Below are 15,362 nucleotides of genomic sequence, written 5' to 3' on the forward strand. Positions count from 1 at the left end.
TACCTCGAATCTGCGAACTTCGGGAGGGAGTGAAACCACCTTAACAAAGGTTGCCCTGCAAGAAGCCGACTCCAAGGTCGCCGTTCCACGCTTTTCGGATAATGATGGAAAGTTAATGGTCTCCCCTTTCGACCTCAAAATGTTTTCCACTAATTCTTCGTTTATTACCTTAACATAGACAATTTTCCTAGTTATTCCGAATTGTATGGCCACCAACTCTTCCTTTTTAAGCCCGAGCTCGGCACCGATGAACCGATCGACCTCTAGGGCGGTAGCACTTTTCTTTAAGTCATTAAGACTCATAATTAGCGTAGCCCTCCTATCGTAAGGCATTACTAATTTGTTACCTTAACATAAGAAAAAATAAAAATCCACGCACCTAAAGCTCTAAAAAGGGCTGAAATAAAAGAAACTTTTCTAACTAAACTTCTCTGCCCATAGAACTTGGGGAAGAAACGAGTTCCTCGTTTCCCGGCGATCGAAGCCTCTAACGCCGCGGATAGCACACACAGAACCGAAGAACAGACACGTCCTCACTCTTCGAATGCTCACACCGGGGTTAAAATAAGAAGCACTTTTCACACCAAAACACTTAGCACGCAGTTATCTGGGGAAAACGAACTCCTCGTTTCCCGGCGGTAGAAGCCTCGAACGCCGGGGAAAGCACAAGCGGATACGATTCGAATGCACAGACACGTCTTCACTCTTCGAATACTCACACCGGACCAATTTTTGTATAGCCAATAAACAACGCTCAATGCGTAAACATAATATTTCTTTATTTATATATACCCTGCGAGCTACCGCCAGGGTGTGCGGCAGGGGGTGAATACACATCAGAATAATTTTGCCACGACATGACCCCACCGCGGTCGAACATGTCATTATAATCGCCTATCGTTCGTGGAAAAAATAATGAAAATCATAAATCCATCTTTTCTGCACTTATTCTTTCTAATTTTAAATATTAAGCTAAGTAAATCCTCCGGGCCAGATGAAATATCCGCTCGTATATTTAAGGATCTAGTTTCGGGTATTGCGCCGTATCCAAAAGTAATAATAAATGGATTAATTTATTCAGCAAGGCATATGAAACGTCGACATATTAAAAAAACACTCATGGTTTACAATTAGGAAACGTTTGCACGTGAAAAAACAAGGGAATAGTTAATTGTTGAAAACGCCGAAGCACTTAAAAGTGCGACGCAGTGAAGGAAGGAACGGTACAGTGGCGGTGGTTAGACCGATGAATCTGAAGATGAAATTGGCCATAAATTAAAGAGAAAAGCATTGAGTTGTTTGAAGTACTCGCCAAAATTGTGAAATTGAAGAATGTTGAAAGCAATTGAACTGTACAAAAACGGCCAAAAGAGAAAAAAATGGATGCCAACAGCACCCGGTGTTCCCAGGCGGTCACCCATCCAAGTACTATCCGGGCCCGACGATGCTTAACTTCGGTGATCGGACGAGAACCGGTGTATTCATCGTGGTATTTTATTGTTTAATATCTTTATTTCGTGGCACTAGGCCCATTTTTTTATTACATGTATTTCCATTCACAGACATAGTTATTTAACACCATGTGCACCATCTTAAGCGTGCATAAGACCACAGATTGAACATTTTCACAATTGAACAATTCTAAACAAAGGATGATATAAGTATGAACCACTTATGAACTATAAGCATTCGGAAAGTGTTCACAGTCGCATAACTTAGGGAACATTTTCCTTACTTGAATTAACAATACAAGATCCTTTATAGGGAACAAAATGATTACAATGAAATCAAGCCAATTATAAATAGTCATATTTTTTTTAAACATCCCCTTTGCGTCTTTTTTTCACAGTTAAACATTAATGATACATTTGTTTACATTCCATGCTGCTCTTATTAATTGAACGTATTCCCTTTATTTACATACTTGTTATCGGTAATATATTTCCTTTGCATACACGACAGTTTACATTGAGTCCAAGACCAATTTTCTTTAAAATTGTTATTCTTTCATGCCTTCTTTTTTTACCATTTGTTCTACTTTCTTCCAATATGGCTGTAATCGGCCCGGTAGGTTTTTGCTCTCTTTTTTCACTTGTTCCCACCAACTTTCTATATCTATTTTAACCCACTTGTGTACCGTAAGAAGGTGCTGTCCAATCAGCCAGCACATTGTTTCCATTTTCACGCGGGGAAAGATGTTGAAATCCAGCATCATCATATTCCTATTTCCTATCTCCTTTTCTCCAAAGGTGTTTAATTCTCTGAATGATCTTTTTATTAGACACCACCTTCTCCTCGAGATGGTGCATTCGAACACCCTGTGGTCTTGTGTGTCGTCTTTGTCACAGTATTCGCATTCGTTCCTGCTGGATAGATTCAGGTTTTGTTTCACTTGCTGGGTGGTCAGTATATAGTTTGCGAATAGGAATAGGACGCTCTTTGTCCTTAGGGTACTGACTATTTCGTTGATGTTCTTCCAAACTCTCTTCCAATTTACCGATAGAATGTAGAAGGGCTTGTGCGTTCCGATGACCCCTAGAGCTGTGCTGGCGGGAGTAATAAAAATTGCTCCTGATAGGGTCACCCATGCCAGATAGGTCGAAGGTTAGGAGCCAGACGAAAGGTAGTCCACGCAGCGTCTGTTCCTCAGTGAGGCGGCTGCAATGGCGTCTGACCCCAGTGGGGCGGCCCACTGGGGTCAGACGCCATAAGTGATGGTGTCACGTTAAAAACACTATTGAGGAAGGCAACGGGAAACCACCTCAATTATCATTCCCAAGAAAAATATGATGGACTATACAGATATTTTGAGTCCTGGCAACCACGGGGCTCGGCCCAATCGGCCGTGTGTCGTGCCCGGCAGCGGGGGAGGCAAGGCTTCCGCGGTCGTCATCCCACGAAACCCTTGCAAGGGAAAACCAGCAGCAGCAGGACAGAAGACGCAGGAGAAGAAGACCACATTAGTTAGAATAGGAACGTGGAATGTTAGGACAATGATGAGGACAGGGAAACTGGAGAATGTTAAGCGAGAGATGGAAAGGGGAAATATAGATATTTTAGGTCTATGCGAGGTGAGATGGAAAGATAGCGGGGATTACTGGAGTGATAAGTATAGAATCATATACAACGGTGGGGACGAGAGCCAACGAGGGGTTGCCATAGTATTAAATGAAGAGGTAGGAAGAAGCGTAGTCAACATAGAGCAGGTAACGGATAGAATACTACTGGTGGAGATAAAAGAAGAACCGACGAACTTAGTAATTATTCAGGTATACTGTACATGCCGGCGAGCAACCATTAGGAAGAAGAGGTCGATAGGATATACGATCAGTTAGAGGACATGATCGCGTGTGTTCCTGCAGGGAAACATTTGATAGTGATGGGGGATTGGAATGCGACGGTAGGCGAAGGAAGAGATGGCGATGAGGTCGGGGACTACGGTTTAGGCACGAGGAATGACCGCGGGGAGAAAGCAGTTGAGTTCTGCAGGAGACAGGGGTTAGTCATCACCAACACTTGGTTTAGACACCACAAAAGACGCAGGTATACATGGAAAATGCCAGGTGACTCAGAAAGGTATCAGCTAGATTATATCCTGTTTAGACACAGGTTTAGGAACAGTGTGATAAATTCCCACAGCTTCCCGGGAGCGGATGCGGACTCAGACCACAATTTAGTTGTTATGAAATGTAGCGTACGTTTCAAAAAGATAAGGCAGGGGCGGCGAGTTAGAAAATGGAATGTAGAAGCATTAAATTGGTTGAAAAGGAAGGAATACAAACATGCGGTAGAGAAAATCATGGAGGATGGTAAAGGGCGTAGTACTATCGAAGAAAAATGGGAAATGATCAAGAAAGGGTTGTCTAAAGCCGCAAAAGACACTATTGGAACCGTTAACGCTAAAAGGACTAGGAAACCATGTATCACGGATGAGATGATTGTAAAGATGGATGAGCGGCGAAAATGGAAGAATGTAAATACAGAATTAGGCAAAATGAAGTACAAAGAATTGAACAATAAATTGAGGCGGGCAACAAATAAAGCAAGAGAAGCATGGTGGAAGACGCAGTGCGAGGATATGGAAAGTCTGCAGAGGAAGGGTGAAATCGGTGCGCTGTACAGCAAAGTTAAATCGTTATCGGGAAGTAAGAAAGGAAGAGCTATGCTAACAGTTAGAGATAAGGCGGGTAAGGTAATAGTTGACGCAGGAAAGATCCAAGAGAGATGGAAGGAGTATATAGAAGAACTGTATGGTAAAGAACTCAGACCAACAAAGTTAGACATTGAAAAAGAAAATGACGTAGAGGAAGACAGCTTAGGTCCAGGCATACTAGACAATGAGATAGAAAGGGCATTAAGGGAGATGAAACTAAATAAGGCTGTGGGGGTAGATAACATTCCCGTGGAACTTTTAAAATGCTTAGGAAAATGTGGGAGGAAGAGGCTATATGGGCTGATCCGTAGTATTTATGAGGAGGGAATCTGGCCGGAAGACTTCGTGAGATCAGTTTTAGTTCCTATTCCGAAAAAGGTAAAGGCCACGTCATGTGAGGACTATAGGACAATTAGTTTGATATCCCACGCAGCTAAAGTTGTTCTCAGGATCATAAACAAAAGGATAGAGAGTAGGGCAAATGATTACTTAGGGGATGATCAGTTTGGGTTTAGGAAGGGGAGAGGTACGCGTGATGCCATTGCAGTAATGATATTATTAATCGAGAGGAATATAGAACACAACCAGGAGGTATTTGCCTGTTTCGTAGATTTCGAAAAAGCGTTTGATAGAGTGAACTGGGAAAAATTAATGAATAAGTATATTGCAGTAGTAGTAGTTTTTAGGGGAGGCGACCGACAGCTAAGGTCATTTGCGCCATAGGGGATGGACAGGAAAGGATGAAGGGTGGAGAGAAACCCGGCGTCGGCATTAGCCTACTCTTTACGAAAGGCGCCAAGGGGTCCGCAGCTTAACGTCCCATCCGACGGACGCCGTACTCACTCAAAGTGCCCTCCACAAAGCACCTCAAGTAGGGATCGAGATACCTCTGAAAATTATTCAACACCGCCGGGATTTGAACCCGCGCCCTCAGGGTGGGAAGCCAGTACGTTAGCCCCCGCACCATCTCGATCCCCTGAATATATTGCAGAAAATAGGAATAGATTGGAGGGAAAGGAGGCTAATCCGCAACCTGTACATGTCTCAGACTGCTCAGGTGCGGGTGGGAAACGGGGAGTCAGGATGGGCAGTGTTAGGAAGGGGTGTAAGGCAGGGTTGCCCATTATCACCGTTACTGTTCAACCTGCATGCAGAGGAAATGATCAAAGAGGCATGGGAAGAACTCGAGGTAGGAATGAAAGTGGGCGGGGAATTCGTAAAATCAGTTAGGTTTGCTGATGACCAAGCTTTAGTTTGTCAGTCAGCCAAGGGGCTGCAAGCATTGCTTAGTGAATTGGAAATTCAGTGCGACAGGTATGGGATGAGAATCAATATTAATAAAACAAAGGTTATGCGATTTTCGACAAAGAAAAAGGCCAAGCTTAACATTAAAATAGGTGGGCAAAAAATAGAGCAGGTAGAACAGTTTACGTATCTCGGTAGTGTTTTGGACCAACACGGTCAAAGTAGTAGGGACGTAAGAAGAAGAATTGCGCTAGGCAAAGAGGCTTTCACAAGGAGGAGGGAGTTGATGACAGGGACTTTGAGTAAGGATGTTAAGAAAAGACTCGTAAAAACTTTGATATGGAGCGTAGCTATGTACGGTGCGGAAACATGGTCATTGAAGCAGGAGGATAGACGTAGATTGGAGGCTTTTGAAATGTGGGTGTGGAGAAGAATGGAGAAGGTGAAATGGACAGAAAGGAAAACAAATGAGGAAGTACTTTGTATGGTGGGCGAAGAGGGGGGTTTGTTGGGAGAAATCCTATGGAGGCAGGAAAAGTGGATGAAGGGGGTGTTGACCGGCCGTGGGATGTTGAAGACTGTGATAGAGGGTAGAATGTTGGGCAAAAGAGGAAAGGGAAGGAACAGGATAGGGATGTTGGACGGGATGAAGGGAGGAAGAAAGTACTCAGAGATGAAGAGGGACCTGATATAGAGTAGGATGATGGATTTTGTGTTTTGTTAGAAGTAATAAAATATTTGTTTGGTAGTTGTGTCCACCCAAAAACCTACCTTAACCGGTAGATTACCTAAATATATATATATATATATATATATATATATATATATATATATATATATATATATATATATATATATACAGGGTTCGTCCGGAAAATAAGTGTACTGATTTTTCCCGCCGCTCCAGGCGCGCCCAGCACCGCTCTGATGGGCAGCGATTGGAGGGGGGTATGTTGGCAAGCGACGCTGAAAAAGGCAGTTGGCTCTGAGCTGTGATGTAGTGAGGAGCTCTGTTAACGCGAACCTCCACGCTCGACCCACGTCACGGAACGCGATGCCGAAGTTTTTGGAGCAGCGTTATTCCATCAAATTTGCGGTAAAGCTTGGGAAATCGTCTACCGAAACTGTCGGTATGATTAACCAGGCTTACGGGGAGTCAGCCATGTCCAGAAATATGATCTTTCGGTGTCACAAGATGTTCGTGGAGGGCAGAGAAGAGGTCGACGACGAACCACGGCCTGGACGCCCATCAACGACACTCACCGACGAAAATGTGCGAAAAGTTCGCGATGTACTGACTCTGATCGTCGTCTTAGTGTTCGGATGAAAGCAGAGCAGTGTAATCTTCGAAAACGAGTCGCCCGCGTCCGGCCAGCGATCAAAAACATCTGGCGGCTGCATCACGACAATGCGCCGTCTCACACCGCGCTTGTCGTGTCGGACTTCTTGGCCAAGCACGGCGTGGCAACGCTGCCGCACCCGCCCTACAGCCCGGACTTGGCACCACCGGACTTCTTTCTGTTCCCGAAGATAAAGAGGAGTTTGAAAGGAACGCGATACGGGACTTTGGACGCCGTCAAAGAGGCCGTGACGACGTGTCTTCGAGAGGTTCCCGATGATGCCTTCGCGGGAGCGTTCCAGGAATGGGAACGCCGCTGGAACAAGTGTATCGACTCACAAGGGCCCTATTTTGAGGAATATTAGCTTAAGATATGTAAAAGTGCAATAAATTTTTTTTCCTGAGCTCAGTACACTTATTTTCCGGACGAACCGTGTATATATATTTCATCACCATCACAGATTTTCAATCCTAGGATTGCTTTACTGCAGCCCTCCATTCTACTCTATTTAATGTCAATGCCCTCAATCCTTGATACCCTCTCTGTTTTACGCCCTTCAGAATTTGTCCTATGGACATGTCTCTTGGTCTTCCTCGTGGAATCTTCCCTTCTATTATATTCCCAATCAATCCACGGTGCCTCAATGTGTTCTCAATCCATCTATTTCTTCTTTGCCGTAGAGTTCTCCATATGGTCATATCCTCTTCTGCTCTTCTATATATTCCTCGTTCCTTATTTTGCCTGTCCATTTGATCTCCAGCATTCTCCTCAAGCACCATGTTTTTAAGACTTCAATTCTTCAGTGGTTTCTTTTCCAATGTTCCAAGTCTCGGAACCATAGGCGCCATGCTCCACACGAAAGTGAAGAATTGCTTCGCCTTAGGTTCTTTGAACATAGTAATGGCCTCTTCTCCATGAATGCGTTTTTAGCTTGGGCTATTCTTCGCTTGATGTCGGTCAAACTTTTTCCATCCCATGTTATGCTGCTACCCAGGTAGACGAAGGATTCCACTTGCTCTCTACAGGTAGTTTCACCCCTCGAATGGTGATATCTGCATTCAGCTTCTCTCTTCCACACTTATGGATTTTAGTTATCTTCTTGTTGGTGTTTATATTATATTCTCCTAGTACTTGATCCATAATGCTTTAGAGTTGCCTGCAGGTCCTCTCGCGTTTCCGACACTACCGCGATGTTATCTGTAATCTGGAGCATGTTGATTTCTTCTTCATTAACCTTGACTCCTTTGAAGCCCAGAATTGGCTTTCTTTTATTGCCTCTTATAGGTATACTTGAATATTGCTGGCGAGAGGTTACTCCTTTGTTTATTTTGGCTTCCATTTTTCGTTTGCATTGTAGTAACCTGATTCTTGAAGAGGTTATGGGTAATTCTTCTGCCATTGTAGTCCAATCCAAGCACTTCTAGTATCTTGAACATCTTGTCCCATTCAACGTTGTCAAAGGCCTTCTCCAAGTCCACGAATGCCACATATAATGGCTTATTTAAATGTCTCATTTTTTCGGCCAGAACTCAAAAGCTGAATGATGCCTCTCTTGCTCCTCGGGTTTTCCTGAATCCGAATTGGTTTTCCGAGAGGTTTTCTTCTCTCCCACCTTCTATTTTTCAGCTAATTATCCGAGTAAGGAGTTTTGATGCTTGAGTCACCAGGCGCAATGCTCTGTGTTCTTCGCATTTATCTGTTTTCGGTTTCTTCGGTATTACAATCATGATGCTTTTCTCGAAGTCATGTGGTATCTTTCCGCTGTCGTAGCTATCTTTAATTATTCCATAGAGGGCATCCTTCGCTTTGACTCCGAGTGCCTTGATCATTTCCCCGTTTATTTTGTCAACTCCCGGTGCCTTGTTCTTTCTCAGGTCCACCACAGCTCTCTCGAATTTGCTTCTTATCTGCACCAAGCGGCACTCGACTCCGAGCCGAGTCCGTCCCGCAGTGACGGCCAGGATTAGGCAAGACCCTTCAGCGCCAAGCATTTTCAGGGCTAGTTGCTTTCTCATCCACGTCATATTCTTTGTCTAACTTTGCTGGTCCAATGTCTTAATAAAACAATTCTTCTATGTATTCCTTGGATCTTTTCTGGTTCAACTAATATTTTTCCTGACTACAATCTACTGATACTCCCTTCCTTGTCAATACAGTTCACGCTTCTACATTCCATTTTGTAAACTACCTTCCATGCTTTATCCTTTTAAATGGAATGCTACCCTTTATAATTGCTAAATTGTGGTCAAAGCCTGCATCTGCTTCTACATAACTGTGCAAATTGCAAACTCCTGCAGAACTCAATTACTTTCTCCCTGCAGTCATTCCTCGTACCTAAACCATAATCTCCCTCCTCATCACCATCTCTTCCTTTGCCTATTGTCGCATTCTTATCACCCCGGTCACTATAAAATGTTTCCCTCCAGGACCACCCACGACAGTGTCTTCTTAACTGATCATATAGCCTCCTGACTTCTTCCTCTCGGTGATTACTTAGTGGCATTTATACCTGAATATTGGCAAAGTTTGAAGGTTCTGCATTCACTTCTACTAATCCATGCAATTATATACAACTTTCTATCAGTTGCTTCAGTTATATTAACATGCTTCTTCTTACATTTTTGTTTAATATTATTGCCACCTCTTGCTGGCTCTCTTCCCTCTGCTCTAGAATGCTCTTTAACTATCACACCAGTAATACCTGCTTACCTGGAACTGTGCTGGTGGTAGCAATGATAATTTCTCCTTGTGGGGTCACCTATGCCAGTTTGGTTGAAGGATCAGTACCAGAGAAAAGGTAGTCCATGCAGCATCTATTCCTCAGTGATGCGGGTGTAAATGGGTCCGATCCCACTGGGATGACCATTCAGTCATAGTGTCACATTTAAAACATTATTGAGGACGGTAACGAGACACTACTTCAATTATTCATTGCAAGAATGCCATGATAGATAGTATATAGAGAGAAAATGAGTCCCAGCAACTATGGGACAGAGGAATATATATACATAGAGCAGAGGAATAGTTTGTTGAAATTTATGGTTGTAGGGTATTTGCTATTGTGAAAGACAGGACTTATGGTGGTGCAGGACCTGGTCCCTGGGTGCACCAAAACTACCCTGTCCTATAAATTAGTGTTAATAATATTTCTTATATCTTTTCGTTCCATGATAAACATCTAGGTATTTAGAAAAGCTCGTATGAAGTTGGGGGTAGAAGGATATACTCTAGCCCAGTATGAATCCTCAGGGAAATTTGTGAAACATTTCCCTTTTAAATATCAACCCTCCATGCATGTAATCCCCATACGCAAGAGCAATACCAACTTTCACCAACTCACCAATTTCTGTAACTAACTTACACAACATTACCCCCAACAACATCTGAAATAGTGCATTACTTTTCATACTCTTGCTTGCAATACTGCTTGGACATCAAAGTACAGTGGAGTTTAAATTTGAAGCCCACTCTTGTTAGCAAATTTCTTAAAAGCTTTCTGGAAAGAAATTTCTCCCAAGATATTTCACTCTTACTATCCAGAATTACCTATTTTTAATGTAAACCACATTGTTAGTTTGTCACATTCACTCAGCATATTTCATTGAATAAAATTAATGACAAAGATGCAATTGCAACTGTGTCAAATCCATGTAAATACAAACCATTAAATGTAAACATGCATGAGAGCTGATGTTTGAAAAATTTCACTCTTCAGTATGGACAGCAAATTCTAATTCAGATAGAAGAAACTTAAGGCCAATATAATATAATAATTTACATGGGAAATTATATCAATTTTTATTTGAAATGAAAGGACTCAGGCAGGAGGAATAAGAATAGTCAAGAACCTTGTCAGGTTTATATTAACTTCTTTATTTTCAATTGTTTGTCTATAGTTTCTACCAACCTATGTAATGCTGGTCATATCTACATTATGCTTCATCTGTGTATGTTGCAATGTATGTATTTGTGTATATATGTAGTAATACATATATAGACTTACATAGGTATTTGTCAATACTTGTGTTATCGTTTACACCTCAATTTTGAAATTTTCTCTCAGAATATTAATGTTATGTTAAGTTAAGCAGATGCTTGATAGGCATATGGTGAGCAGATAATGATTTCATGGTTTACATTGGATGACCAAGATTCTTCCACAAAGCCCACATTTTTTTAGAAAATGGTCGATGGGGTCAACTGACACTTGAACCAATCATGATTTAAAAAATAAGCCAAAAACAAATATCTTACATTTTAACACTTCCCTCATAACAAAATATAATTTGTAAGGAGAACATGAATAACATTAATTGAATGAAACCAATAAAAATCCATTTCTATAATTACAACACGTCAACTTATGTCACAGTTGATTGGGGGAAGAAACAGTAACATTGGGGTGTAAAAAATCTCTATCCGAATGGACCATATGCAGTATCAATCACATGCAACACCAAAATATTTTTTAACATATGGTATGGTACTCATTATATTTAACAGCTTGAAAATATCCAACAATAGGAGAGCTATATAAACATATCCCAAAGTATGACTTGCAGGACTCCTCCACCATAAAACACACTGAACTGTGGAATTCTTTTGAAGATCGGTGTGACGGGGTCACATGGATATCCAGGATGGAAAACTTAAAAACAAACAGAAGATAAGGGAAATAATACAAGCCTCTCCTCAAGAGGAAGGGGAGGTCACCATGTGATTAGAGAATTAATTCCAAATCATTGTATAGGTGTTCAGGCAACAGCCCGAAGGAGGCAACAACTCAAGAATGTTTCCAAATCTCCAATAACATCTTGCAAGAGCTAATATACACCTCACACCAACACAACCACAGGCACACACACACACGCACGCACACACATGACATTCCACCTCTCCCCCTCATCGCGTGTACTGGTGCATCTAATATCTAGCAACTGTGCAAATTTTTTTTCCAATGCTCACTACAATAAAATAAAACCATAAGACAATAATTGGCTTGTCATGGGAGGGGTGAGGAATTAGGAGGTGTCTGTCAGTTTTTTCTATAAGTAGTTTTCTATGGAATTGTTTTCTTTTTTTTAAATTCTCGTATCAAAACACAGTTTTTTCACTTCCATCCACAAGTATAAAATGTTCTTCCATGTGATAAGGAGCATGGCATTGGTGCAAATTATCTTTTTGCATAATGTGTCTTAATTATACCTCCTCACATTTCTGCCATACATTTTTTTCAGTTTGTTCAACATTTTTTTTCCATTCGAAAAAATTAATACCACTTTTGCACATACAATGAGCAAATGTACCTCCGAAGAAATTTTTACGAAATCATATACCTTTGTCACATAAAATGGTACAAACATATTCACAATTTATTTTACCAAGTAGGTATGAAGAGTGATGATCACAAATGGGTGGTTGATTTTTTTTTTGTTTTTAGCAGATGCCAAAAGTATTTTGAAATTTTCATTTGGAAACAACAAACTTTACACCAACTGAAAACAGCATATCAGACTAAGAGGCAATGAAAAATATGTCTTCATGCAGTGGCATGCTGGTTTTTTTTTATAGCCATGGATGTTATTTTAGAAATATTTCTTTTGATAACTGAGTTGCCATATTTTATGCTACTTACAAATTCGCAGAATATTCAAATAATATTCTGTTACCAACTACAGCTAGCATATGATAGCACTTCCATTGAACACAAGATAGTTGACACCACCTTGGCACTTGTTTCATGTAGGCATCAATTCTTGTCACATTAAAAAAAATAACGGTAGAGATTATTTTTTATCAACCACTTCAAAAATTACTTGATTTCAGGACTTTTCACTCTTGTCATATTATATATATATATATATATATATATATATATATATATATATATATATATATATATATATATATATATATATCTATATAGTATGTATACATACATGTGCACACATATGTATATCTCCATATACATACATATACATGTATAGCTATGTGTGTGTGGGTACTTCTAATTACATGCATCACCCACACTCCCCAGCTATCATCTTTGTTCCTATATATTCCAAACCTTTTGTTCGTAATGTATGTTCATATTAGCATGTGTGACAATGTGCAGTTGATGTTTAAAAAAGATAATGGGGACAAGGAATGCTGTCTGGGCAAATCGTGGGGATGGAGGGAAAAAGAGACAGTGTTTTTATTAAATGGGAACAAACACCTTAGTAATGGAAACAATACACTGTTTCATAAAGCAGAGGCAGATACACATTATAATGCACCTATTTGATTGCACATCCCAATTACTTAATAACAAATCCTCCACCACATGATGTGACTGAAAAGGTGAAATTATACATCTCTTTTCATGTTAAAAAAGATTCATTATCAATACTAACATACGTAGGGCAATGATTTCCATGAATCAATTTTCAATGCTAGCAACGTTTAACCACTAATCAGAAATGACCTTGGAGGAAGGGATGGAAGATAATTACAGTATTTTTTCATGTCACATCAGTCATTACAATTATACAAGAACATATTATGTGGGATGAGGATTATACACAGCTCTCTTGGTTTCTGTTTCATAATCAACAACACTACATTTAAAAACTACTAACTACCTACAATGCTACATTGTTACTAAGCAACTTTGTTAGTGTGGTTTCCATTGTTTGCATGTTTGACTGCACAGAAAATACAAACAAAATGCTGGATTGGCTATAATCAATCTTTCTTGTGATTCTACAAGCCTTTTTTCTTCTTTAAAAACTATTGCGTGAATTTCTGCTACGGCTACATACTATTAACAGGAAAGTATTTTTGTTAATGTTGTTCCATATTTTCCATCTATACTATTCTGAACTTTGTACATATTTGTTTTCACAGGGGGCTTTACCCTTCACATTTTTTTCTTTTATATATATATATAATATTTATATATCTCCCGCTTCTACTGGCATTAATATCTGTTACAACAATTATACGTCCCTCTTTTCCAAATATTGTATTCTGTTAAAAAATAGGCCCCAGTCCCATCACAAGTAATTCTCTTTACAAATGCATTCTCTCAGTTGTAGCTTTTTTGAGGATCTTAAATTATAAACTATCTACATTATAGAATAGTATTTCTCATTGTTCATCCGGCAAGAACCTTTTATGCCATCATTCAAGCCATGTCTTGCCACCTAGCTTTACAATTCAACTAAATTTAAAAAAAGAAACTCGCAGTTCCTTAATTACCTAATTTGGTACTTCAAAACTGAATGATTAATGTAAAAAAATCAGCACAAACTTTCACCATTCTTTAGCAAAGTGCATAGTTCCCACCCTGATCTCTAACTTTTCAAATGAATTCAGACATGCAATGCATTATAGTTAATGCCTATAGTATCCTACGGTAAAACAAGCATTTTTTTCAGGAGATGTTATGATTTCATACAAGTTTTTTACTGTTGTCTTTTGTTCCTGGCAGCTGTATTTTTTTTCATATTCAAAACGCACTCAACAACACTCTATGGTGCACAACACTTTTTAAGTCCATTTTTCCAGCAATGCCATCTAAAATCTCATTTACTTGTGACCACCAGTACTTGTGACGGAGTGAAGACATTTTTTTCCATTCCATCATACCTCTAATACACTTGCTCTCACATCCACACAAAAGCACACACTTTTATATATGATTACATTTTCCCACGGTTTCTTCTAAACTCTTGCATCACCCACCACGACCTCACAGCTCTCTTCTTCATTGCAATCACCCTCAACTTTCCTCTAGCAGCCTGCAGAGGACCTTTACCATCAAACCAAAAGGCTTGGAGCTAGCCAGTCTTCATCTGCCAGCTGTCAAATGGAATAACAACAATATTTGGTTATCAGACTGCCTTAAATGCTATTCTACTACATTTATAAGCTCAGTTCAAATACATTTTAAAAATTAATTTATGCATAATATTCAATCTCCTGTAAAAAATAGGAGTTGCGACCATTGCTAACTGTCAATGAAGGAAAGAGAGTGCTTTTTTTATTTTTTTGTGATGAAACCAAGATTGCATTATTCATCTGTAAACACATTCAGCAATTTTTTGAAAGAGTAACTAAAAATAACATTGAACAAATAACACTTTTAATGAATAGAAAAACGGAAGTGAATGCACTCTCTCAATGCATGACATCTGTCTGATGGTCTCTTTCTTATGTTTAATATGACTTCATTATCCCAATATAATTAATTATATCTTAGTAATAAGACACTGGACACCTAAATTTATGCATTAGGTTGGATAACAAACATTATCTAGTGCACAGTCTCATTGCCCAACAACAGAAATGTAGAAAATGAAATAATGTGATACAACAGCATGTCACAAATAAATAGCAAGGCCCAAGACCACAAATTGGTTTTCATGCAGTTCCTAAATAGTATCCTAGCTTAGCAAAAATATAAAAAAAGAGGTTTTAGGAGAAAGCAATTTGGGATTAATGAAACAAATAGAAACCTAACAAACCACGCTTACAACACTAAGTTATTAAGAAATCAAGTACTTGTTGTGTGGCAGTATAGTGCCCACTAAAATTAGTGTTCAACACTGACCTTTGATCTCTCCTGAATAAAAGAATCT

At 39.8% G+C, this 15,362-nt stretch overlaps 1 protein-coding gene and 1 pseudogene across 1 annotated transcript in view; both read right to left on the bottom strand.

Annotated features, from left to right (window-relative positions):
- Positions 1–1,384: 1,384 nt before the first annotated feature.
- Positions 1,385–1,505, bottom strand: LOC139689949 (5S ribosomal RNA; annotated as a pseudogene).
- Positions 1,506–12,668: 11,163 nt separating this feature from the next.
- LOC139689947 (nucleolysin TIAR-like) overlaps positions 12,669–15,362 on the bottom strand; it is a 99,346-nt gene continuing 96,652 nt past the window's right edge. Inside the window, exon 8 of the mRNA XM_071587096.1 lies at positions 12,669–14,583. Within this exon, the coding sequence (XP_071443197.1) occupies positions 14,542–14,583 (42 nt within the window). The 3' untranslated portion in view covers positions 12,669–14,541. The remainder of the gene's footprint in view (positions 14,584–15,362) is intronic.

This window comes from Hetaerina americana, unplaced genomic scaffold (assembly GCF_022747635.1).
Source record: "Hetaerina americana unplaced genomic scaffold, ioHetAmer1.1.p SCAF_291, whole genome shotgun sequence".
NCBI classification, from domain to species: domain Eukaryota; kingdom Metazoa; phylum Arthropoda; class Insecta; order Odonata; family Calopterygidae; genus Hetaerina; species Hetaerina americana.